The 25,553-nt window shown below is 48.9% G+C and overlaps 12 protein-coding genes across 12 annotated transcripts; 5 read left to right on the forward strand and 7 right to left on the reverse strand.

The window, feature by feature from the left end:
* Positions 1–454: 454 nt before the first annotated feature.
* On the forward strand, positions 455–4,825 carry N7525_002603 (ABC transporter ATP-binding protein; the record flags this gene model as incomplete). The annotated part of the gene is made up of 9 exons (XM_061212380.1): positions 455–559; positions 612–692; positions 750–865; positions 920–974; positions 1,031–1,632; positions 1,684–2,281; positions 2,353–2,935; positions 2,985–3,157; positions 3,206–4,825. The coding sequence occupies 9 exons, from the start codon at positions 455–457 to the stop codon at positions 4,823–4,825; spliced, it is 3,933 nt and encodes a 1,310-aa protein (XP_061069401.1).
* Positions 4,826–5,295: 470 nt separating this feature from the next.
* Positions 5,296–6,258, reverse strand: N7525_002604 (uncharacterized protein; the record flags this gene model as incomplete). Its single annotated transcript, XM_002559793.2, has 4 exons — positions 5,296–5,610; positions 5,660–5,914; positions 5,969–6,137; positions 6,188–6,258. 4 exons carry the CDS (start codon positions 6,256–6,258, stop codon positions 5,296–5,298), a joined length of 810 nt encoding a protein of 269 aa, XP_002559839.2.
* An 890-nt stretch (positions 6,259–7,148) lies between these two features.
* Positions 7,149–8,861, reverse strand: N7525_002605 (uncharacterized protein; the record flags this gene model as incomplete). Its single annotated transcript, XM_002559792.1, has 1 exon — positions 7,149–8,861. One exon carries the CDS (start codon positions 8,859–8,861, stop codon positions 7,149–7,151), a length of 1,713 nt encoding a protein of 570 aa, XP_002559838.1.
* A 443-nt stretch (positions 8,862–9,304) lies between these two features.
* On the reverse strand, positions 9,305–10,004 carry N7525_002606 (uncharacterized protein; the record flags this gene model as incomplete). Its single annotated transcript, XM_002559791.1, has 2 exons — positions 9,305–9,883; positions 9,936–10,004. The coding sequence occupies 2 exons, from the start codon at positions 10,002–10,004 to the stop codon at positions 9,305–9,307; spliced, it is 648 nt and encodes a 215-aa protein (XP_002559837.1).
* Positions 10,005–10,993: 989 nt separating this feature from the next.
* N7525_002607 (hypervirulence associated TUDOR domain-containing protein) lies at positions 10,994–11,389 on the reverse strand (the record flags this gene model as incomplete). The annotated part of the gene is made up of 3 exons (XM_061212381.1): positions 10,994–11,074; positions 11,142–11,204; positions 11,294–11,389. 3 exons carry the CDS (start codon positions 11,387–11,389, stop codon positions 10,994–10,996), a joined length of 240 nt encoding a protein of 79 aa, XP_061069402.1.
* Positions 11,390–12,280: 891 nt separating this feature from the next.
* N7525_002608 (uncharacterized protein) lies at positions 12,281–13,071 on the reverse strand (the record flags this gene model as incomplete). The annotated part of the gene is made up of 3 exons (XM_061212382.1): positions 12,281–12,728; positions 12,797–12,900; positions 12,958–13,071. 3 exons carry the CDS (start codon positions 13,069–13,071, stop codon positions 12,281–12,283), a joined length of 666 nt encoding a protein of 221 aa, XP_061069403.1.
* A 705-nt stretch (positions 13,072–13,776) lies between these two features.
* Positions 13,777–14,511, forward strand: N7525_002609 (uncharacterized protein; the record flags this gene model as incomplete). The annotated part of the gene is made up of 1 exon (XM_002559788.1): positions 13,777–14,511. One exon carries the CDS (start codon positions 13,777–13,779, stop codon positions 14,509–14,511), a length of 735 nt encoding a protein of 244 aa, XP_002559834.1.
* Positions 14,512–14,865: 354 nt separating this feature from the next.
* N7525_002610 (putative AT DNA binding protein) lies at positions 14,866–19,080 on the forward strand (the record flags this gene model as incomplete). Its single annotated transcript, XM_002559787.2, has 1 exon — positions 14,866–19,080. The coding sequence occupies one exon, from the start codon at positions 14,866–14,868 to the stop codon at positions 19,078–19,080; it is 4,215 nt and encodes a 1,404-aa protein (XP_002559833.2).
* A 955-nt stretch (positions 19,081–20,035) lies between these two features.
* N7525_002611 (uncharacterized protein) lies at positions 20,036–20,907 on the forward strand (the record flags this gene model as incomplete). Its single annotated transcript, XM_061212383.1, has 2 exons — positions 20,036–20,533; positions 20,590–20,907. 2 exons carry the CDS (start codon positions 20,036–20,038, stop codon positions 20,905–20,907), a joined length of 816 nt encoding a protein of 271 aa, XP_061069404.1.
* A 1,471-nt stretch (positions 20,908–22,378) lies between these two features.
* On the forward strand, positions 22,379–23,265 carry N7525_002612 (uncharacterized protein; the record flags this gene model as incomplete). The annotated part of the gene is made up of 3 exons (XM_002559785.2): positions 22,379–22,394; positions 22,474–22,557; positions 22,661–23,265. 3 exons carry the CDS (start codon positions 22,379–22,381, stop codon positions 23,263–23,265), a joined length of 705 nt encoding a protein of 234 aa, XP_002559831.2.
* A 43-nt stretch (positions 23,266–23,308) lies between these two features.
* Positions 23,309–24,067, reverse strand: N7525_002613 (uncharacterized protein; the record flags this gene model as incomplete). Its single annotated transcript, XM_002559784.2, has 1 exon — positions 23,309–24,067. The coding sequence occupies one exon, from the start codon at positions 24,065–24,067 to the stop codon at positions 23,309–23,311; it is 759 nt and encodes a 252-aa protein (XP_002559830.2).
* A 411-nt stretch (positions 24,068–24,478) lies between these two features.
* On the reverse strand, positions 24,479–25,195 carry N7525_002614 (HHE domain protein; the record flags this gene model as incomplete). Its single annotated transcript, XM_002559783.2, has 1 exon — positions 24,479–25,195. The coding sequence occupies one exon, from the start codon at positions 25,193–25,195 to the stop codon at positions 24,479–24,481; it is 717 nt and encodes a 238-aa protein (XP_002559829.2).
* Positions 25,196–25,553: the final 358 nt, after the last annotated feature.

Consider the following 25,553-nt stretch of genomic DNA (forward strand, 5'->3'; position numbering starts at 1 on the left):
ACAAGACTGAGTATATTACGTATAAAAAGAGCAAGACTGAATACATTAGGTATTAAGTAGGGCAATGACCAAAAAGCCAAGACTCACCACCAACGGCAGTGGAAATCTTGGAATTGGATTCATCATGTCGACAAACAATCCCAGCTATTGCGACAGTTCATGACGGTGGAATTTGCGGTATCTGTCTATATCCGGTAAATACTTTACTTTATTCTGTGGTTCCGCTGGCTCCATAGTTTGCAGCGTTACATTAGACGATGGGGGGCTATGGGCCCATATGTTCCCCAGACCACGCCCAAGAGAACCGTTAGCATAACACAACTTCGATGACTTCACTTCAGCAAAATTAGAATCAAGAAAGTCAAGAAGATATGGCAAGTCCGCTTGCCGATCAGAGCCCTTTCACAACTTACATGCAGGGATTTGATCAATACGTGCACCATATCCTTTCCAAATGGCGTCGCCCAGGGATGAATTTGTCGGTCGCGACGAGCATGTCGAAGGCTCGACAAAGGAACGTCGAGGAACTAAATCGCCATCATTGACTGCCAACTATCTGGTGAGTGTTCTTTTCTATATCTTCTCTTGTGGTTGTCACTAATTACCATTAGCGAATTCTGTCGTATGGTTCTAAGAATGGCGGGATATTTGCCATGATCCTCGGGTTAATATGCGCTCTTGGCTCAGGAATTGTAAGACTGGTGGCAGATCGTTTCCAGTCAAATAAAACCACTGACAAATACAATCAGGCGCTTCCTTTGATGAACATTGTATTTGGTCAACTGGTCGGGGACTTCAACCAATACTTTGTCCCAGGCTCTGGCCTCAGCGAACAAACTTTTCGATCCGAGGTCAACAAAAGCAGGCAAGTCATCGCAGCATCTCCTAGCTTAGCAGCAAGTAGTTAATGGCTTTCTAGTCTCTACATTGTGTACTTGTTTATTGGCAAATTTGCATTGACCTATATCTCTATGGTGAATACATTCCATGTCTGTCGTTCCATGTGTTGATCTGCTCACATAACTATCAGATCTGCTTTCGATTGATCAGCCTGCAAGCTTCGGCCGCATTGCGCCTGGAATACACTCATGCTTTGTTGGGACTCCCCGTCAAGAAACTTGATGAAATATCAGTGGGCTCCGTCACCCATACCATTACCGCACAGTCGAACACCATTCAACAAAGTGTTTCAGATCGATTGGCAATTCTGTTTCAGTCTCTGGCTCTACTTATTTCAGCATATGCAATCGCCTTCCGATACTCATGGGCGCTTACCCTAGTCGTCAGTGCAGCCATCTTGTTTGTCATCATCGGCTTCAGCATTACTGTGCCTTTCTTGGTAAAGGCACAGCAGAGCATTGAAAAAGCGGAGCACAAACACGCATCTGTGGCGGCAGATACTTTCGGCTCTATCAGAACCGTGATATCACTTGGGGCCGAGAATTCACTATACAGAAAGTACTCACAGTGGGCTGAAGAGGCCCAGAGACGAGGTCTCAGGATGTCACCAATGACTGGTATTCACTTAGGCATGCTTTTCTTTGCCATGTATGTTAGCTTTGCATTGGCTTTCTGGTTTGGTTTGAAGCTCTATCGTGAAGGTCATATTGAAAATATTGACACTGTGATCACGTACGTGACCTTCTCTTCCTTCGTTAGGGGGTTCTGCTGATGCTCATCTAGCGTTTTCTTTTCCGTCCTACTCGTCGTCACGGTTCTCGGAAGTATCGCATCACCACTTATGATCATCTCCAAAGCGATCAGTGCCTCTGGACCTTTCTTTGACGTGATTGATGCAGAACACCGGACCTCATTCTCTGGCCTTCGTGACCCCGATATATCTACCCAGGCCGACATTGAATTTAACAATGTCAGCTTTGCATATCCGGAACGGCCCAGCAAGTTTGTGTTGAATAATTTCACGGCCCGCTTTCAGACAGGGAAGACGACAGCATTGGTTGGATCGTCTGGGTCTGGAAAGAGTACAGTCGTTGGCTTGATTGAGAGATGGTACCAACTGTCGAGCGAGCGAGAAGCGGCTCAAGGCGAAATTCTTGTGGACGGCCACCATATCAATGACCTTGATGTGAAGTGGTGGCGGTCCCAGATTGGGCTCGTTCAGCAGGAACCATGCCTATTCAATGATTCAATTTACAGCAATGTTGCCTTCGGTCTGATCCGGTCCAAATGGGAGAACGAGAGCGAGAGTGTAAAGATGGAGCTGGTCGCTGCGGCGTGTAAAGAGGCCTTTGCAGATGAATTCATCGAGCGGCTTCCTATGGTACGTCAGGTTGGCTCCTTATGCTGCACCTCGTCTCCTTAAATGATTTATATACTGACTTGGCTTGAAAGGGGTATGCTACAATGATTGGAGAATACGGCACGAATCTGAGCGGTGGCCAACGCCAGAGACTCGCCATCGCTCGTAGCATCGTTAAACAACCGGTAATTCTAATCCTGGATGAAGCGACCAGTTCAATTGATGTCCGTGGAGAGAAGGTGGTTCAGGCTGCTCTTGACCGGGTGTCCCAAAACCGCACTACCATTATGATTGCCCATCGCCTGTCGACCGTCCGCAGAGCAGATAATATTATCGTGATGAAAGACGGAACCAACATCGAGGCAGGGTCCCATCATGATCTTACGCTCAAAGGGGGAGTATACCACAGTCTAGTCCATGCCCAGAAGCTAGATTCATGGGCTGAGCCTAAGGAAAGCCTTGGGGACATTCTTGATATTGGGCACAAGGAGATCAGAGCGCAAGCAGACGACTATTCCTTATCCGATCAAGATGGTATGGATGGTGAGCTCGAGAAGAGTGGCAAGAAACCGAAGACTGTAGGCTTTTTCCGCAGCTTTGGATCAGTCGCCTACAAACACCGCGGACATTGGTTTCTGTACATTTTGATCATTGTGGGAGCTGTTGGGGCGGGATGTAAGATCTCATCAACCACGTATCCTCGACAAAGCTAACTTCTTCAAAGCCGGTTTTTCATTACAAAGCTGGCTATTTGCCAAGTTGGTTCAGGTGTTCCAGTACACAGGCCAAAAGCTCTCTGATGCTGCGAACTTCTGGTCATTGATATTTTTTATCCTTGCTCTTGCTATGGCTGTCTTTTATTTTATACTAGGCTGGGCCTCGAATTCCCTCTCCATGGTATGAAAATATCCCTATCCTATATTTTTCATTCTCTAAATAAAGCAGTTTGTTGTATCATCATGCCGCAAAGATTACTTCTTCAACCTTATCCGAAAGCCTATCGAGTTCTTTGACCGCGATGAAAACGCCTCCGGTAGTTTGACCTCTCGACTATCCACTGATCCGAGGCAGCTTCAAGATCTCTTCGGTCCCACCGGTGTGTTCCCTCTTATCTCGATTTTCAACATCATGGGGTGTGTTGCCATTTCGTTTGCCTTTGGCTGGAAGCTAGCCGCAGTCACCTTCTTCGCCGCAATGCCATTCCTTTTCCTAGCTGCCTTCATGCGGATTCGATATGAAATCATGTTTGAGTCGATGAACGCGGAGGTTTACAAAGATAGCTCTAAGTTCGCGGCAGAAGCCATTAGAGCTTTTAGAACTGTCACTGCGCTGACCATGGAGGATCATATCATCCAAAGATATTCAAACTTGCTAAAGCAGCAGAGACAAAAGGCCATTAGAAAGGCATGGTACGCGACACTTGTCTTTGCCTTTTCGGACAGTGTGGAGCTATGCGCAATGGCGCTCACGTTTTGGTACGGAGGTCAGCTTCTAGCGTCCCGGGAGTACGACACCGTCGCCTTCTTCGTGGTCTATATTGCTATCATACAGGGGGGTCAATCTGCCGGGCAGTTCTTTAGCTTTGGACCTAATATCGCTCAAGCTAAAGCCTCGGCCAGTCGTATCATACAATCACAATGTGCTTCTGAATACCAGCTCCAGAGCCAACCTACAGCGCAACTTTCGGCTGCCAACCCTAATGCCAGTGTCGAGCTGAAAGAGGTCACTTTCAACTATCCCACTTGCAATTATCCGACAGTTTTCAATATTAACCTTACTATCCAAAGCGGTCAATTTATCGCATTCGTCGGACCCTCTGGCTGCGGCAAGTCCACTATAATTTCATTACTGGAGAGGTTCTATGAGCCTACCCATGGCGCCATCTTGTTCGGTGGGCGTGATATTCGCTCTATTGAGCTTTCCTCTTACCGTCGTGCTCTATCTCTGGTCCCACAGGAGCCAAAACTATTTGAAGGGAGTATCCGCGATAATTTACTTCTTGGTCTGGAAGGCACAGACGACAGTCTCCTCGAGGAACAGCTAGTCCAGGCTTGCAAAGATGCTGAGATTCACGATTTCATAATATCTCTCCCGCAGGGTTATGAGACAGAACTTGGAGTTAGTGCACAGACATCGCTTAGTGGTGGTCAGAAACAACGCTTATGTATCGCACGAGCACTGATCCGAAAACCTTCACTGCTTCTATTGGACGAGGCAACATCCAGTCTGGACTCGCAATCTGAGAAACTCGTTCAAGATGCCATGGAGCAGCTCGCCGCAAAACGCGACATGACCATCATTTCCGTTGCACACCGACTGGCTACGATTCAAAAGGCGGATAGGATCTTCGTAATTGGCGAGTATGAGACTAGTCAGGGATCGGGTATACTTGAACAAGGGACCCATCAGGAGCTACTACAGAAGAGGGGGCCTTATTGGCAGATGGTGCGTATCCTCTCAAATGTGATGTTCAAGCAGCTGACAGTTAGCAGTGTCAAGCCCAAGCTCTGGATCAACAGGCCTAACTTTGGAGCCAGTCGTGGCAAAAGAAATCAAGGAATATAATTTTTTTCCAATGCCTGCAAGATGTTACCGCTGCTTAATACACCTTTTGAGCAACGCGGAGAGTAAAAGACCACTTTTCTGGCAGATAGCCATGGCTTGGGTAGGCAATTCTGCGAGTGGGCGGGTGCCATGGTGTTTCGATGTATATAATAGCCCGTGATCAAGTCAGGGTACTCAAAGGCGTACTCCGTTTTACTTGGTGATTAAAAAGCGGCAAGAGATGAGCACTAAAACGGAAAGGGAAAGATCTCGAGTGCCAGGCATTATCCGGTACATATGTACCCAGCATTGAGCAGCGAACGTCACAGAAAACTTAGCGTCTCATGCTCGCACTTCGCACGGACTAGCCCCTTCCCGACTTTTCTATATTGGATAGGCTCACGGTCTTACTCCAAGTATTACATATTCAGTGGGCGGAATGGCTTATATTGATGCGACACTCAAAGGGCCTATTTCTAACCGTTTTGGGTTTACTTCCTTGCGTAGATGCTCAACATGTCGGTACCCTGTCCACTCTCGTAGGACCTCTCGGGTTTGATATACCACTTCCTCTCGAAAGAACCTGTTCCCACTTGTTTGTCTTGTTTAGGAGGATATAGGATTCCATCACCGCCCTCAGCCAGCAAGTTCCAGTGCACGCCTTGCAAGGGCCATGGTGGGCCTGGATAACTGATTTCTTTGAAGAGAGGGAATTCCAGACAAACCAGAAGGCCACCCGAAAGCACCAGGTCAGCCATACGCGAGGCCCACTGAGCACGCATAGTCGGATGGAGAGCACAAAGGAACTGCTTTGAGTTAGCTTGTGTGCAGACGTCTACAGGTCCAATGACTTACAGTGTAGTCATAAATTACGTCGAACTTCTCCCCCTTGGTGCAGTCTGAGTGGAAGAAGTCACCCTGAATGAAAGACACAGAACCTCTTTCAAACTTATTTGCCGAAGCAGACCCGAAGTTGTATGCCTGTGGTGCTTGAATTTCCTTCTGCGCATACTCCTCGGCAGTAGAGACTCCCTTGGCTGAGATCTCGAGCCCAACGGCATCGAATCCATGCAGAGCAAGCATAACCACATCGTAGCCTTTTCCACATCCCTACGTATAGTAAGTTTCCTTGATTTGTGGGAAATAAAAAAAAAGACCTCTTACGGGTACGAGAATCTTCTTCCTCCGGCCGTTAGCTGCAATTGGGCTCAAGATGTCCTCCCTTTGCTCCAGGAGGTCAACCAATGCAGGTGAGGGCTTCCCTCTGTCCCACATGTCGCTGTTATCAGTCTCCCAAAGTCTATCCCATGCTTCATTGTGGTTCTCGATCGAACTGCAAGCTGTCAGACCCCTATCACTCGATTGAATAAGACAAGTTTATACCTTTGTTCAAAGTGTCTAATCAAGCGAGACCGATTCTCGGGAGACTGAAGTCGTTCTGGGGGGTTTGTCATTTCAAGAGTCGGTTGCGTTGCTGATAGGTAAATATTCTAATATGAGAGAATCAAGGGAAGTCAAAATTGGGTGTCTGCGTCTTTTTAACGGGAACCGTTAATGTGGGGCAAACCACTCCATTTCCAATCTTTTCTCGGAGTCACCCGGAGTTTCCATTTGATACGATACGCCCTGTTGGTTTCCGTTCTTGGTAGCGCACTTCTGTTTGTCAATTCACAATATAGAGCGGTCCAGAGTGATGTTTACCCAGATATTCTGCACCTGGGCACGTTCCTTACCTAGTATCTAAGGACATGACGTCAGTGATATAAGGTTCCGAGAAAAGCTTGGCACCGATTGAGCCCTTGCGATTTCCTTTTTGGGAAAACTGGTAACTGCCCAGTCCAGGTTCCCAGGTACGCCCTATTGATTTCTTAAACTAGATAACCATTATCTTCAAAACAATCCCGGAAAAGACGTTTCTTTATTCATTATCATCAAACCTCACCAATCCAAAAGATCAACAATCCATTGGAAGAAACAAGCAAAGCCGCGCCGTTTCTCGGCCAGCTTAAGAATGGCTCTGCCGCACACTGCATTGGAAGCGAGTTGAATAAACTTAGACCCACCGCTGGAGCTGGGCAATCTTTCAAGGGACCCTTTCGGCAGCCCGTCCGTACTTCCAACTTATCAAAGGGTTGTCGGTCTCCTCCTACAAGGACTGTCAGTTCATTCGAGAACAAGACACTATGTCTAATATGTCACGCGTTCCCCTACACCGTACCTACTATCTTCAATGTCAAGTAGATCACCCTGGCTCAAGAAATCCCTCACAAACTAAATACGGCACTCTTCCAGTGGATTTACTGCAAATGCTTGGCGGACACTATGTCTAAATAGCCGTTCATCCTCAAGTAAGTAGTGAATCATAAGTCATGTTTGAAATGAGGTGGTTCATACCGGCATGTACTGCACGCCATGCTTCCGCAAGACATTCGTCTTTCCACTCAAATGTTAGTCCATCCGGAACTGACGCGTCGTGAATATTCCAGATTATCCGAGACGCCCGGTTGTCGGGATAGATTTCGAACCGAATCCTAAAGTATGAAGGATCTACGATGTCATACCTCCCACTCTTCCTGGTTTCGTCGAAGCTCATACTCCACTCAAAGACGTGGTCGTGATAGTGACGGAGAGGGTATCTCTGCGAGCCGGGCCGGAAGGAAATCATAAGGTCGCTCTGCGACTCTAGGTTCAGAGTGACTTCCAGCATGTACTTATAGTCCTCGTTTTTGTACTTGCCGACGTAGCATTCAAGGGGCAGTGGTGGTGCTCCTTGGATCCGCTCCTCGGTCAATCGTTTATGCAGTGTAGCGTACCGCTCGAGTGTTCGTCTTTTACCTTCTTCCGCGAGATCCACATAATCGGTGGGTTTCGCAAAGTCAAAGAGACCCTCGATTACGAGCCGTCCGATCCAATCAGCTGCATCGCTCGTCGCCGTGGTGTTCATGAGAACAACAACGGCCGACTGTGTCTCAGGAAAGAGGGCGAGGAATGAAGAGTAGCCCGGCCCTCCGCCTTGATGATAAATCACGAGCCTAGACTGGTTTCCAGCCCCGAGGACAGGCTGCTCGGACATTTCCCAGAGTAATGAGTTTCCACCGAGAAGGCCCACGATCCCAGGAAGCTGAGCTCTGGCCCAGCCAAATCCATACGATCGTTCCAACAACGATGGATTTTTCATTGCAATATGGTTGCTGAGGATCTGCGGGATTTGTCTCAATACTGCGTTGGAAGGTGTCTTCGTGTTTTGGCTGGCAGCCAATGTTTCCTTGGCCCATAAGAGAAGATCATTCACTGTTGAATAGGCTCCGCGGGAAGCTTCGAACGAAGAAAAGGAGTACCTGGGTTGAAATGCCAATGGACAAGCCTCCCCATTGCTTAGTGAAGCATGTGGCTCAGCGATGTTATTGCCCCCTTCAAACGATGGCCGTAAAGTGGTACAAGTCATCCCCAGTGGCTGGAACACTTGATCTTGGAGATACTTGTGAAGTTGCTGCTGGGATACAAGCTCGATTATGTGTGAAGCGATTGTGTATCCCCACGGACACATCAGCCAGCTCTCACGGTGCGGAAGTGGGTGCGGGATGCGATCAACAGTTTTCAAACTCGCCTCGAGGGGAAGCCGTATGTCGCCAATTTCACCGTCAGCTAATAATGTTGCAATTGCTTCATCCAAGCCACAGCGATGCGCTAGGATATCAGCTATTGTGGATGTGTAGGTCCATGTGGCATGGGTATGGACGATCTCGGGTATGATTTCTCTCAACAGAGTTGTCCACTGAAGCTTTCCATCATCCACGAGTTTCCCAACACCAGCAGCTACCATTGACATGGTGATATGTCCGATTCCGTACTGGGTGTTTGCGTCCGGAAGCGATGTTTTGGATTCGTCGCGGAACCCAAAGTTTTCGGTCCACAAATTCTCTCCATGGTCAAGGACTCCAATCGAAACGCCTGGCACCCCGCCTATTTTGCGAATCTGGTCAATCAAGCCGCTCAGTTGCCGCAGCCGGTCAATGGTCGATGGTGTGGACCTACATAGTGTCAGCGAGTGTTTCATCCAAGAGCGAGAAAGCCGAAAACCACGATGGGAATTTGGCAAACGCGTAACATGTACATTTTTGGTGCTTCCGTTTGTCGGTCTTGAGTGCGAGAAGCCAGGTTTTGAAAGGGGGGTCAGGCAACCGTCGTCATAACCCCACCCTACGAAAGTACCTGGCCCCAATTATTAGTTGCTTATCATCTATATCACAGGAATTTCTTTTTGTTTGATATTTACAAGTCTTCCGGAGTCTGATTGCCTAATGATAGTGAACCATCATCAACTCCTAAGTCTCTTTGAGTGATGTAGCAAAGGATTGATGAGAAACTTTAGGGTTTCATATTGGTTTACGCGTTCATAGAGCCGCAACGCTAAATGGTCGTGTCCAGACTAATTGCCCATCGAAACTCTTTATGACTGCGGTTACTGGTACCTGACTTCATGAAACAGAGTTATACTATTTATGAAACGATGCACCTGCGTGGGTCATGGACCTTCCGTCTATGTTGACCCTTCCTTGATCGCTTCGACGCTGGAGGTTTGGGATAACCGGGAAGATTCTCTTGCCGAAAGCGTCTAATAACATCACTGAATGCCCTCTCTACATCTGAGCCACACTTAGGTGATGTTTCGTAAAACCAGCATTCTAGCGACTTCGATAACATCCGTCCTTCCTTGTAGGAAACTTCACGCTGAGCTTGCACATCAGTCTTAGTACCCACTAGGATGATGGGCGAACGAATCGGGCGCTTGGAGGGCGACAGCTTTAAAGTATGTTCCACCTCCATGTCCTTTTTCACTTGTCTGATATTGTTGTAGTACGCTCGAACGTGAGAGAAGGACTCCCGGGAGGTGATGCTGTATGCAATAATAAATGCGTCCCCATCGCGAATGTAATCTTCACGGAGCGCAGCATATTCACCACGCCCCGCTGTGTCTATAATCTCGAGGATGCAAGGCCTATTGTCAACCACCATTCGCGTGCGATATGAATCATCCAGCGTTGGTTCGAAGCCCTCGGCGAATTGGTCTAGACAAAACTATGGTCGAAATTAGCATATTCTCGGATATGATGGAAAGTACATGACAAACCCGCACTGCAAGCGCTGATTTCCCCACGCCCTCATCCCCAACCACTACCAGTGTCAAGTTATCAGACATGGAGGTTGGGATACCCAGAGAAACTGGAATGTCGATAAGTATCTCAGAAAGGCTGTCACTGTAATCTCAATTTCCGAATCGAGCGGCTAGCCACATAATAGCGTGAAGGTAATTCGGGTCTGATAGTCACCAGTTCGCTAAGGAATGTGGACTAAGGAATAGGGTTTTGGGTACATGCAGTATATATAGTATTATGATGCTAACCATTTATGGCGCTTATGGATATAAGCTGAGATCTCCACGCTTTTTTAGATGACGCATCCAATGAAGACTAAAACCCTACTATAATTGACTTGTGCAGTGGGGGAAATATTGCGTCAGATTACGTCTGTTGCCTTCTGATACTGACGCCATAAAGTGGGGCTAGCTTATTTGAACGGTCGACCTTATCTAGATATGTTCTGAAGATCGACCCCAATGCTATTATACCAAGCTCCACAATGGAGTCGAAGGGGGTACAGGGCTGTGGCTCGTCTTCGGAGTCGGGCGTACGGAGCTGCGTTGACCGTGAATACCCACTGGTCCTAAGTTGAAAGGATTCCCATGTTTCTGTGAATTTCAGCGCGGCTTCGATTCTAGGAGTGCTTTTTAGGTACCCCCTTATGAATACTATGTAGAGACTTTCATTGAGTTTCGCCGAGGGCCGGTTTCCCAAGGAGAAATATCCTCCGCCATTGTCATATATGCTTACCGGTAAGTCCCCAACAGCTAACTAAAATCCCAACATTAATTTCAGACAGTCTGACTTATTATAAAATGCCCGTTTCCACTGTCACATGGACATTTATATTATAATTATCTGTTTTAGCATACAAAAACACACAGAGTCAGACACCTAAATCAGCTTTGACTTTGCTGTAGAATACTACCAGATCTCACATTGATCATCATTCCGTTCAACAATATTGACCAGCTATGATAAGCCTGACGCACTAGATGCGGAATCCAGCGCCCTTCAAGCTACTCAATTTGAAGGCATACTGACTGCTTCATTCGGTTGTGTCGTTCTCGACCTCCAATGTTCCAGGATTATGTGCCACCATTTTACCGTTCTTGTTCTCGAAGAAAACCTATGCAAGATAACGCACTTGGTATGAGAAGACTAGTGTAGTACTAGAATAGTATCATTCGACTCACCTTTGGTGGGTTTCTCACGTTTAGTTCATCCGCTCGTTGCTGGTCTGTGATAATTTCTTCCACCTACATATAACGCTCCATTAGCACATTTCCGCTCACTAAACCCATTAAATGGAACCTAGGCTCTCCGTGATATGGATCCATTTACTAACATTTCCTTCGTGGGTTCCGCCGCGAATTCTGGTAGCGACATAATCGCCTTGATGGATAATATTGCCGTGTTTGTCTGCAATTTCGTTGTCGCTCATTATGTTGATCTCTTTGAGAAAGATAGATTAAATAGATAAGCAGTAATTTGCTTGTATTGATTATAGTGAATAGTTATTGGGGTCTCGTTAAATATATAACTATACCTTGTACAGTGTCATTCCCGTGACGGTCATTATGATGTAACATATACTTCAACCTGTTATAGAGCGTCAGTTTTGGTACGACAGGTACTAAAGAAGAGCTTCATATGAGCGTCTCAACCAAGGAATACCTAGTGACACTGCTAGCCACCCCCTCAATGACCGCCAGGTTCTCACCCTGCCAAGATGCCGAATCAATGGTTACTACTAAAGACAAGGGAGATGGATCTCCTTGGATGAAATACTGCATTAGTATGCTGCATCCACGGCGAATGTACCTTATCCTGGATACGCCCTCGCTAGTGCAGAGCCGAAAGGGTCTGAAAGTGGGCTCAAGAGATTCATCGGTCTGGTGGCAGCACGCAATAGGAGAAAATTAGAGCCACATTCAGACGCTGCCTGTGAGAGATCTGACCATATCACCGTGGCACACATGTCAGGATGACGTAGGTTTTCACTCTTCAAACGTAGAAAAGGATATTCAATGTCAAATGAACCTGGACTTTATGTTCGCCATCGACGAATCCAGAGAGTACAACTATAGGCGCATGCTCTAGTATGAACGGCGAGAATTAATGTTCGTGTGCTCTTTATAGCCTCTAGGTATTCTGCTCTCTTCGACAGTAAGACTGTCTATAGCATGGGAAGATTATTAGGTCCTTCCTATGAATAAGAATGCCAAAGAATGTGCAATTCGTTTTGGGCAGCCCGCCTTGTCGATCAATTACCAACATATGAAACGAATTCCATGAGCATGGACTACCTAGTGGTCGAGCAGTTTCATGTAGTTTAGACCTCTGCAGGGTCATCACCCCGTTGGAGAGTTTCATTGTTGCAATCCCACGGAACAATACCATCGCTATCCCGTAGTTCCCGGTCGAGGAGATAGATACCAAGGCCAGGCTGCTTGGAGACCCGCACTACCTGTCGTAGGAGGTCTCCGAGGCTTTTAACGTGCCTTGTCTCCTTGTGCATGAATCTGCTTTGAATGGCATCTGTCAATGCAGCGTCCCCAGATTTGTCTGCCAACGAGCAAAGCCGTTCCAGGTCCTCCAACAGCTTCTTCTCCACGAAGAATGCTTCTTTACAGGGACCGACGGGCTCAATCGGGTTGTCAGGCCACTCAAACGTAGTAGCTTCAATTGATGTAGGCTTCGAACGTCCTCCACGTGCGATAAGGTATTTCTCTAGCCACTTGAAATCAGCCAAGCACTCTGCCGCCGAGCGCTCCCAGAGTCTAGGTAGTGTTAGTATCGAAGGTATTCCACGAGACTCCCCGAAAAATGGACACTAAGGTTTGCTCACCGTGCGAATCCATGTAAGGAGATATTGCTGCGGGAACAATCGGCACCCAATTTGCGGAAGAAGAGCCAACCAGTCAGCTCCTGGTGAATGTGGCCACGGATGGACTGATAAGAGTTAGGTGAACTGTTGCAATTTTCGCATATGAATGCCTGAGATAGTACGGAGCCACCTGCCTCTTCAACTTCCGGCTTGAAGGCAGCTGTGCGCACCCACTGATCAATATCATGACCGGACACCTCTGCGATGATTTTCTTCGGGTCAATTTCGGTCGACATGTTGGGGGTTCCGGGGGGTTTTGGTATTTCTGGTTAAGCCTTTGGATAAATAATAAAGCTTGTAAAAAAGAAAGGATGTGAGAATATCAAGTGCCAGCTATATATGTTGCCATGCTAAGGATTTTGCCACTTTTATGACAGTTGAATTATATCATGTTGAAGGCAACCCTGGAGGTGAAATGGCGCAACGGGGGATTTACGTTCAAACGTGCTTCCTAGACTCCTTCCTAGCCTGATTTTCGGCATGCTAAATCAAGTTGGGTCCATTGCCGGGTTCCGAATCTTTCCTAAAGAGGAAAGCGGCTGCTATTCAAGGGCATGGGTGTCTAGATTGCTATTCTTCCCGGGAATCCTTGCCAGATTCCCAGGTTGTTCAAAAGACGAACCAACCACGCCCAGCACATCGAGACAAATGTGGAGGATAGCTTGGGGCTGTTAGTGAGCCAACTTCCAGACAACCTTGGAAAAGTCAGAGGACTCGCCAAGACATGCTCTTGTATACCTACGTACCTTGATAGGTATAGGACAACATAAACGCGACGTTACTTGTGCGAACCATGGGATTGCGCGGCATGTAGGGACCCAAAATCCGTGGATTGCCACCGTACAGTGTCAACCCTGCGACATACCGAGTGCTTAGAGTTGTTATTTCCAAGATCTCAGATCTCAAACAAGATACGCGTTGAACTCAGTCGGACTCGAGCTATGAATACATCCAATGTCAATAACCCAACTACAGAGCCGCGTTGGTCTGAGCTCTTTGCCACGATCGAAACCAAATTCGAAGCCTCGAATATCGCCAGTGAAAAGTGGTATCTGACAACGTTAAGTGCGATTACGACGACGCCAGAATTACACCTTTGCGGTCAGCTATACCTGTACCTGATAAACCAACATGCATATTCGACCACCACTGCACGATCGGACCTGATTCGACGTATGCGCGAGGCGTTATTCAAGGACATTGCTCTTGTCGGACTCCCAAAACCCGCAGAGGCACTGATCAGCATCACCAAATTCATGTCCGAGGAAGATGGGGAATGTTCCTTCACTCGAGAAGGCTGGCAATGCGACGATGCAAATCATGCACGGGGGATGGATTGGTTAAAATCAATATATGCGGATAACACCGCCGCGCTGTTTGGGTTATTCAAAGATCATCCAGACTTTGGCTTTTGGGTTGCTGATATCACTTATGGGTTACTGTTGTCGGACCGCCAGATTTTGGATGACGTGGATACAGAGATGGTAGTTTTACCCGCTGTCATGGGTCAAGACATGCCACGCATGACCTACTGGCATATGCGAGGAACAAGGCGGTTGGGGATCTCCAAGGAAGATGTGCAAATGGTCATGGAATGTGTGCGTCTAGTAGTCGAAGCTTGCGGTGTGACATTGAAGCAAGTGCCCAGTTTGGATGACGTCGATAAAGATTTGTAGAGCACTGATCCGATGGCAAGCGAAAGAAATATAGTTAGAATTGTTTATTTTGTCACATCTCCACATATGTTTCAAGATGTAATCAAGGAGAAAGAGAAGAAAGAGAAAGAGAAGATCGTGTGTCCAATAACAGACTGCTTACCTAACCACCTCGAGGACCGCTCTTTCGTACCGCATCGGGAGACTTGTTTATGGCTGCCCCGCGTTTTCTCTCTTATTTCTGTATCATAAAGTCAGCCTGTGAATAGTTACGAGACCGCACTATTTTGTGGTCGCATTTCTCAACGTGCGCTCTTCCACCCCTGAGGTGGCACGGCACGCGTGCCTCCCGAGATTCCATCACATGAGTCCGCCATGTCGGCCTCGTCGCGCAGCCAGAGCTCCTCCCCCGATATTCTGGGTCCTCCAGGCGACGCCCAATACTTGATCTCATCGCCTATTAAACCTTTCGCAGGCCGCCAAAGCTGGATGTCTCCTATAGTAGCCAAATCACGAACTCCGGCCAAGCGACCGCGACCGCGACCGCGCGTCAGCCTCAGTCCCGCGAAAAGCGCGCATTCCATTCAATTCAACGATGTCATACTCCCGGGGTCGCCAACAATGAGGTTTAATGGTGGTCGGCAGAGGTCGCTCTCTCCGGAGAAGGTTCAGGAAGGAAATGTTAGCCCGTGGCGCATCAGACTCACTCTCGAAGCGACACAAGATGAAGATGACGAGAACCGGGGTAGCCCGTCGCGCAAACGATTGAAACCGTCGACCACGACAATGATGATACCATTAAAAGATGAGAGGAGTCCCTTGAAGGAGAGAACGCCCTTGAAGCGGCGAGGGCGTCCACGAAAGTCTGATATGAATGTGTCCCCGTTTCTCGCGGGCCCTGGGCACACACCTGGCCCTGGGCACACACCTGGCCCTGGGCACACACCTGGCCCTGGGCACACACCTGGGCCGGGTCATACACCTGGGCCGGGCCATACACCTGGGATACAACTTGACTCTCAGCCACGCAGAAGAGGCCGACCACGGAGCACGCCCAAACCCAAACCACAGGATTTCCAGCTGCTGGATGATCAGGCAACGCCGACTGTTGAACATGAACATCCCTTTAGTCCGATGGATATAATCCCCAATAGTGATTCCCGTCAAGCACAGCAATCCCGTCCAATGGACACCATCAACAATGAAGCAGGTCTAGGCCAACGTGAATACAGTCCCATGGATACTATGCCTAGTGAGACTAGTCCCGGCCACCAACGACTCAGCCCTGCGGATGCTCTCGCCAGCAATTCTGGCCAAGGCCAACATCGATTCAGTCCGACGGACTCTTTCGCTGGGAGTAATGCGCACGCCAGTCCCTTGAATCTTGTGGGGGATGCAGACTCCGAGGACGACTCTTGGGGGAACTCAGACATGTCAATTGCAGAGCTTCCTGACCCAACTGAGCCGGTCATGGAAGATTTGGGCAATCTCCGCCGTGAGTACGGCCGAACGAGTTTGGAGACGCCTGTCATCGGAGCTACGGAACATCACTTTTTAGATGATGAAAACCTCCACTCTACCCCTTCAAAAATGCCATCACCTACACGTGAGAGAGCAATCTTGTCATCGCGAGCCTCTTCTCACAATACCGCCAGCCCACAATCGCGCACATATCCGACGCCGACCCCCACGTCTTCGCTGGCCGATGAAGAAAATCAAACCCAACAAGCCGACGTGGATCACCCCCCAAGGGCAGAACCCCATCATGTCGAAGCTGATCCCGTTGAAGATCCCGCAGACGAGTACGAAGAATTTGACACTATCATGGAAAGTGAAGGGTTCACTATGATCTCACTTGATACACTCCCATCAGCCAAGCAGCATGGATTCGGTTCCAGTGCTGTGACGAACGGTGGGCCCAAACCGAAGGAAGTCGGGGACCGGTTGAAACGCAAACTTCCTGGAACGATCGAAGACCTCCGAGGTGATTCTCGCACTCAAAAGTCATCCAGTCCAGTCACTACGACCCTACGCCCTGGGTTATACGAAAATCCTAGCATTGGTATTCCGGAGAAACACTCTGCGCATGCGACTGAGCCGGAATCAGTAAACTACGTGAATGAGATTGCCTACCCTGAACTCCCTGCCACATCGCCTCCCGCTAAACCAACAATTGTTCCAAAGAAGAGGACATTGACCAGCTTGGCCAAACTTGTTCGTCTTAGCTTGGCCCTGCAAGGTCCCTTTAAGCCTCAAGAAGACGAGTGGTCGGGCAAGAGCAATGCTCGTCACAAAAGACGTCGGTTGGAGGGTGTCTTCAGCACATTCAACGCTGAGACCCAGCGAGAACTCCGAACTGCTATGGGTCTAGGGCAGGAGCTTGCTATGCGTCGAATGCTCGCTGAGGAAGACGAAGCTGCGGCCAAAGCAGCAGATCATGAAGCATCTCGTCTCGAGGAGGAACGTCTCCAGGAAGAACAAGAAGAACAAGAAGAACAAGAAGCACGTCACTATAATAATGACTTCAACGACGAAGAATCAGTAGAGCAGGAGCATGCTCAACCCTTTGAGGACGAGGAGAGGCAAGATGGATATCATTTCGAATCTAACAAGTCCCTACGACGAAGCCCGATGTCCCACCAAAGAACACGTCGGGAACGTGATCGATCATTCGAAGACGAGGTCGAGACGCAAGAAGCATACACCCGACCTTTACATTCCAAATTCAAGACCTCCCTGCAGCAAAGCCCGATGTCCCACCAAAAGACGCTCGAAGATGAGACCGGGACGCAAAAAAGATACAATGGACCGTCACATTCCAACCTCAGCGCCTCCCTGCAGCAAAGCCCAGTGTCCCACCGAAAGGCACAGCAGGAGGCACGATGGCAGGTTGAACGAGAATCAGTCAGCCGCCAGGCTCAGATGGCTTCAAACTCACGGTCGGTCGTTTATATTGATAGCGATGAAAATGCGGCGGAAGATGATGCGGACATCGGATTTGAATATGAACGGCGATTTGAACATGAGACCGGAAATGGGTTCGATGAAGAGCCCAATGGTTCCGCGCCTGGGCCCGTACCAGAACCAGCAGATGTGCCCCAAGATGTCGAGCCCGAGCCCGAACCCCAAGAAGATGAGGATGATGGTTATGATGATATTTGGCAACTCGAAGCCAACGATCACAGCCATATTTCGCAACACTCTAAGGACGATGATATTCAATCTCCTCCGCAGCCACTTGCACGTCCTTTGGGCAACCTTCCGATTTCTGCAGATCAAGACCACCTGAGCTCATCACCTTACGCTCCTTCAGAACATGATTATGTAGCGCGCTTTGGGCCGTCTAAAGTTCGCGAGCTCCGTGAACAGAAAGTCGATCTGTCTGCTTTGCTTGCAGAAGAGGATACACCAAACCGCGCACGGTATTACAATGGAACGAGTACGCCTCGGGGTTTACTCGCCCGCCCATCAGAGCCACAGAACTCCCCAGTCGATAACTCTGTGATGAAGGGTCCCGTGTCGCGCACGCCAGCACGTATTCGTTTACAACCTCTCTCCCAGTCCAGCCCTGATACTTCCAATCCACGGATCCCCAGTCCACAAAACGCGTTCCTCAATGGCAAGGCATCACCGAAGGCTGTACAAAGAAGCCCGCCTATGCAAGAACCATCGGAAGAAGACCATGGCAACATCAGCGTTTCTGATGCCGCTCTCAGTCAATCGGGATCACCCAACGTGCATTCTGCATCCACCCCACAATCTCGTCCGCTTAATAGGCAGGAACCAACATCATCCTGGTTCAGTAAAATAACTAGCTTCACACCGCAATGGCTGAAAGCTCCCAACCGTGACCGAAGCTCAAGTGTCAGTACTATCCCGGAGGAAGCGTCTGACTTGGAAGGTGAAGAGGAAATGGCCAGCATTGAATCTGCGAAGGAGCTTGACGGACACCTCCAGGATGAACCGCTCTCAAAGCAAGCGAGCCAATCACCCGCGAGCCATTGGAGACAACCATCGCCATCTCAATCTCCCCAGATCCAGCAAGATCGTTTCCCCACAATAGAAGAAGAGGATGACCCAATACACGAGAGAATCGATTCTAGAGGCCTCTTGGAGGAGAATGTGCCGGTTTCTGAGCGGAGTGTCTCGCAAGATCCCTTGGAGAACGAGGATGCAGAACCGGTGAACTACCAGGATGAGGCGTCTCCAGGCCCACGACCACTTGCTGTCTTCGGATACTTCTCCGACGAGCATTACGCTGCGCTTCGTCGTATCTACCGAGTTGCCAAGCGATACCCTGAGCGCCTTGAATACTACGATGCTCCAGGGCGGGCTGCCATCATCGGTGATTGGATATGGACCTCCGATGGTCATCACGGGGTACCCATCACAGAGATCCAATTTGCCATCATCGATCGCTTTGCCCACGAGCTTGCTCGGGCTGACATGCAATATGGTGGCAGCGGACAGATCGATTGGACAGAAGCTGATCTGCATCGGAGACTCATCAGCATCATTATTGGCGAGCAGATCCGAGAGGAACGAAAGGCCAAGGCCAACCGGGGTACCTCAGTGGATACATGGCGATAAACATCTATTCATTTTTTCCTTCGCCCACTTCATCTTATATTATGCCCTTTTTTTTGGATATCCGATGAGCACCTGGCGTCATGGTTTTGTTTAAAATGCGTCTGTTATGGTTATGATTCCCTCACGGTTATTGGTTAGGCTTGTATGCAGCACTAGGCTGTTTTGGGGAGGTTATTGCGCCTGTGCTTAGTTTAGGCCTCTCTAGTCTCTGGCCTCGTCAGTTGGACATGAATGGGGTGCTGTATACTATAACTTCCAAGTTTTCGATTAAAGTGACCAAAGTACCAAATCCCGGAAGGGGATCCTTGACTACAACTGCGAACACCATGTGTATATTGCATCTCGAACATGCGTATCCAACCAATTACGGAGGTCTGCTGCATCAAGATCCCTTATTTCCCCGATTACCTGACGAAGCAGGGATGGAAACATTTATCGCGTGAGGTGCATCCAGAACGCAACTCAGTCCAACTCATACTGGCCAAGTCAACGCCATCCAAATCCGCTTTTGTTCCATCCCAATGAACAACTGTACAACCAAGCCCTCAAACTGTCAAACCGTCACAGAAGCAAACAAAATTTACATTTGAGTCTCGACCAGACCTGCAGCCCTCCACCATCTCGACCAACCAGGCCACCCCGCGTCTCCTGCACGATCGTATACTTATCGCGTGGGCAGCCAAGCAGAAGCAGGAGAGCCTCGCATTCCCCACCCCCCCGTGCGAGGTTCCTGCGAGGGGTCCCTGCACGCGTTCTCGTCCTTTGGTGTCGGTCTGGCTAGATCGTGAAGTACCACTTGGGAGGCGAACCGGGACATTTATAAAAGCAAGGCTTGGTACGACATGGAAAGAAGAGCATTTCGAGAGACCAGGATAACAAGTATATGCCTCTATACTTGGATCATCTCTTCTGTTCCTTTTCCATACATGGTGTATGTGTGTCGATCATCCCAGCCATGTCGGTATTTACAATCGTCCATCGAGCCCTACCACCACTATCCCTCTCCTGGAAGCGACGAACAAGTCTAAAGGGAAAAGCCCACGAGCTGGAAGCTCATCCCAATGAAAAGAATCCCATCCTGTCAGACCCCAACAGCAGCCCCCGCGCCCAGAACAGTGAATCCACATCCGTGCACCGTGACGTCCACGGCCACGTGCAGGTAGCGGTGAAGACCAACTCGCACCACGACACACCCACCCCGCAATCAACATCATCCGCGCCGGAAAATATCACGTCTGCAGCGCCGGATTCATCTTCCGAGGGCCGGACACACTGTTCCCGCCAGGCGCGTCCAACGCGGGCCCAGCTCGCTCGCGCTGTTAGTTGGGCGAGTATTATCCGCAGTCGAGACCGGTGGACAGCCGAGCAGGAGAAGGAGCTTGTGCATGCGCAGAGACAGTTGGGGAGGTGTCAGAAGGCGTGGAGTTCTGAGCAGGAGGTGTGGTTATCATATGTATGTGGAAAGTTTTTTCATTTTCTATTGCTGTGTATTGCTCTATTGTATTCCAGTTGGCTATCGCATTCCCAAACTTGGTAAATGACGAATCACGAACTAATTCGTCGATGCTTCAGGTTCAGGCCCTGAGCGAAGAAAAGGAAGCCCATGCTTGTTTCCTGTCTATGCGGCATAGACAGCAGGACGACGAGCAGCACCAATTCCGTAAGGCGTGGAAGCGGCGGCGATGTTCGTCAGGTGATGACGAGATGCAGAAGTCTGCGGTCGAGACTGCGAATCGACTTGGGAGGTTGCGTCGCTTGCAGCGGTATGGCTATTCAGGGCAGCGGTTGGGCACCACGAGATCGGCAGTGTTGACTGTGGAGGGATGAGATAGTGGCGAAAGTGGCTTCTAAGTCTAAACCTGGAAAGATAGTAGATTCTAGTTTGCATTGTTCCGTTCAGCATAGAGTACTCTAATTAGTGCTGAATGGCGCAGAGTGGGCTTGGTAAATCAGGAGTAGGAATTGAATACGCTGGCATGCATCTAACTTTGTCTCATATAACCAATATTCGATAGTCCATCTTCTCCAATTTTACTCTTCCCTCCAAACAAATGACATGGTCTCAGGGTATAAGACATCATGAGAAATCACGACCTTGGGGGGACCATGCTGTGCCTTTCATGGCAGCGGTTGCATCACCGGGGTACAAAAGGCTCGGGTGTGAATACTAGGTTTTCTGATATGGTCAGACTATATATATCCGCTTTATTGATTATAGCCAATTTTGGTGTTTATTCTGTGGAAGTATCAGGCGGCCTACCTGGTCGAACCCGCTCAGGACGATAATGTGGGGAGAGTTTAACGGGCGGTTGGTAAGGTACGGGCCGTCTCGGCGAACTTTGCGGTTGATCCATGGATGCTTACAGTATCTGTCATCTGGGCAGAGATACAGTGGATCTGATACGGATTTCTGGGAGTCTATCCAAGGATATCTCAACTACGGTACTGGTATCGAACATCTCACTCAAAACATCTAAAATGTGTCGAAACGTGCAGGTGGTCTTCACACTACAGACTAGCACGGGCGTAGTCAACTGATACTTTTGAGGTTTTCCCCAAATCCTATACAACATCATAGGTGTAAAAGGACAAAGTAAAGTCGCTGAGAGCCCTAAGAGCAATATTGGAGTTAGGCATAGTTAAACTAGTCACATACGAGTAATCTTGCGATAGTAGCTGATACTCATAACTAGAAGCCTGCATGAAACGCAAACCTTCATAGTCAACTCTCGCAGGTAGGTTGGAATGTTGGCGTGATATTTGGGTACACGTACCTAGGTAGGTATATGTAGGTGTATTAGATCACCTCCACACACTTGATTTTGGCTATTTTCCCCGCTGAAGGAAGACTAGGTAAGAATAGTATTTTATTGACAAAATTATCTTTTTACTATACATAGTAATGCAAGTTCTGCCACGGTGACCTCTACCCCTAGTCCAAACCCTACCACTTCCCCTCCTTCCTATCAGGGCACTTCCGAAACAAATCCGCCCAAAAGAATCAATTGGCGCTGTCAAAAGCCCAACAGCGTCTCAAAGAGGGGCTCGGTAGGCGCAAGCGGATGTGATCTGAGCGGGTCAAAGACCAACCCGGTCGAGCGAGTAGTCAACTCACTGTGTTTGGTGTGCATAGATCCCATTTATTTGCTTGTCATGTCTTTTTATCCGCTGTGCTCTCTAAGATTGAACAGGGTTGCTGCGCCTTGAGTGTCAGATATTATTGGATACAGCTAAGCGCCCTCTTCCTGATGATCCCTACTGAAAGTTTCACTTCCATCCTGGGCGCATTGATCTGCCAATGATGATTGGATCTTGTAAGTCACAAGAGATGAATCCGGAGTTGGCTGGCGCCTAGGACCAGCAGGAGCAACATAAATACAACCCACAACCTAGGGCATTCCCTGCATCGAGTCCGAGGAAAAGCTTCCATCAAGGGTACACCAAAGAAATATCTCAACGCAAAAGATTTCGAAGACGGTAAGCTGTCTTGAACATCCTGTATACTACAGACTATGATATCATGGTGCGCTAAGCACTTCGACCGCAAGGCAAAATTAATGATGCTAACGATGACCAAAAGGCCTTACAGCACTTGATAGTGCGATGGGTGAGAATCCCTGGCTCATCGCATTCGCCCCCATCCGACTCATCACCGCTGGGGGGTTCGTTGCAGTGTCTTATCTCAAGAACCGCGAGAGCACAGGTGATCTTGATTTCCTGATTGACCCAGAATTTGCCGGAGACAAGGATATTGAAGGTGCTCTTCAGGGTGCTATCCTCGACGTGGCGAACCGGCTATCGTATAATGAAAACTGGGTCAATGATGACATGGCTATCTTCGTCACTAAGAAAACTCGACAGGCCCTGTTCGAACAAGCCGTAAAACAGGGTGTCACACTTTTCAAAGGACAGAATCTAGAGGTCCTAGCCGCTCCAATCGAATGGGCTCTCGAGCGCAAATTGAGGAGAATCTACGCCGCGAACCGGGACCGCAAGGCGGAAGGAGATTTTGCGGACGCAGTTGCTTTTTTAAACGTCTTGAGGACGCGCAACAACGGCCCTCTGGATCTAGAATCGATTCGGACGATGAACATGAACGGGTTTGATGTGGTTCCTGATTACAAGACAATGCAACGAGTGGCCGATGCGTACCGCCAGAAGTACAACGAGGAGATATTCGGATAGATTTGGCTTTGTGTGCTCGAAGACATGTTCAATTGAATCATTCCTAGATAGTATAGAGCCAGCCTGTGTTTGTGATAATATTGCGCCGGGCAAAATTGGGACTCTTGCCATTAGCTTCAAGCACTAGATTCCCCTCCTTATCTAATGATTCCGGTGGCACCGACAGCCTTAGCAGATCCTTATCAATAGGGGCAACCTTCTTTGTCCAATCAGGCAGTTCCTCAGGCGTGAAGGGTGGCCACGGGTCTCCATCTTCTTCGCGATAAACATGCTCTCCATGTCTCCGTAGACCCAGACTTAATCTCCAATTAACCGCCTCGTGTAATTCATCAACAATAGAAGCGATAATCGCATAGCGAAGCGGATCGGGACCTCTCGGGTCTGGTATATCTCCTAGCTTCCAATCTCGCCGATAAAAGAAATATTCCGTCTCCCATCCCATCAGCGCGTAATGGTCAGCAAGGTGGAGCTCATAGAGCCGGTAGATCGATCGCAGGGGCGTGTCGCGCATACGCCAGATAGGAATAGCGCGGAGATTATGGATATCGCCAAAATGAGATGTGATGATACCCGTCTCATTCTTCGTGTCTTCGATAAGCGCCCGTAGAGGAAATGGACCTGGAATCGGGAAGAACCAGGACGGATAGGGGATGAACATGCGCAGGAGCGTGAGCAGGGGGTACTGGTGCTGATGGCCGAGTCGGATGAGACTATTACGTAGCTGGAGGGGTGAGTGGGCGTAGCGAAGCCATGTTCGAAAACGAGCCCAGAGAGATATCTTGGGACGGCGACGTGGAGGCATTGACAGTCACTTCGCTGAAGAGCAACCAGGCAAAAGAAAATGCTTCTGAACCTATGATGCAAATTAATGGTAAGATAGACGCCAGAGGGGTGCTGAAGATCAGCACATTAAGCCTGCTTGAGGTAACCTGAAGCAGCTGGAGAGGGCTGAACGAGGAGGTCAAAAACACCGGCTTGAGTCACGTGTCTTAGGCCTATTAGCCTTATACTAGGCCCCGATTGTCACTGCAGTGGTATATACTAGGCCCTAGGCTCTGCTCGGGACCACAGCCTCCCAGTCTGACAAGTTACTCCATTAGTCTTTGATGTTTCTTAATCTCTGTGCTTAAGGAACTAAAGTAGAATAATATGATATTAACATACTATTTTCCACTACAGCAATGCATTCTACCAATCTAACCCCCTTAAACCCCTACTTCTTGTCCTTTCCATCAGGCCACTTCCGAAACAAATCTGCCAAAAGATCAATCGGGGCCGTCAGAAGCCCAACAGCCGTCTCAAAGAACGGCTCCGTAGGCGCAAGCGGATGCGATCTAGAAGGAACAAAGATCTTAACCCGATCAAGCGACTTAGTCAATTCAACACTCTCCTCCTTGGACAACAACTCCTCAAGCCTGGGCAAGTCCACCTCCTCCTCATGTCTAGAATGAATGCCCCAATCGCGCATAAGCCCCTTAAGCGTCGGCACGAACCTCGTATCCGTAGACTCAAGACCCTGAAACACCTTCAACTGCTGCTTCACGCCCTGATGCTCGAGTCTGTTTTTATCTGCTATTCCCTGTCCGTCTGGGAGGGACTCGATCAGCGCCGGGTAGACGACGAGTTCCTCGCCGATTAGGTGGCGGGCTAGTTCCCAGACGAATTGGTTTTGGAAGCGGGTTTTTTCGTCTGGGTTTGTTGAGGAGAGGATTTTGTTGCTGTGGGATTCGAGCTCGTGGTGGTCGTGTTTTATGGCGGGGAGGATGCGGCTGTGGAAGGTTGGGGTTGCGGTGTCTTCGGTGAAGGTTTGGAGGGTTGGGATGTTGCCGCTGAAGAGAGGTTTGGGGGATTCGGCTTTTGGTCGTGCTGGGGCTGGAGCTGTCATTGGTTTGGGGATGGGTGGGTGGATGGGGAGGGCGCGTCGGAGCATGAGGTTGGTGGTTTGAGGTTTATTGTGTTTGCTGTAGTAGATATATCGAGACCCTGCTTGATAGAATAGTCGGCGATGACTTCCGTTTTTGTCATGATGATGGTATAGAAGATAGCCCTAAGTTGATACCAATCTCGAACGACATGGAACATCAACCCAGAAGTGCAGATCCAAGTAAAACCTATAGCCGACTTGCTGCGTAGTAGATTTTGCGCATTGAATATTTTGTAGGTTGTCTTCATGGGGGATTCGTTGGAGGGCTTGGGAGGCCTTGTTTAGAGTGTAGGTTTGTCCGGTGCTGCGGATGTTAGGCGGACAGTTTGTTGTTCAATGAAGTTGTATTGACCCACTGGGTAGT

Source organism: Penicillium rubens, assembly GCF_028828025.1.
Source record: "Penicillium rubens strain IBT 27055 chromosome Unknown utg000002l_segment0_segment0, whole genome shotgun sequence".
Taxonomy (NCBI): Eukaryota; Fungi; Ascomycota; class Eurotiomycetes; order Eurotiales; family Aspergillaceae; genus Penicillium; species Penicillium rubens.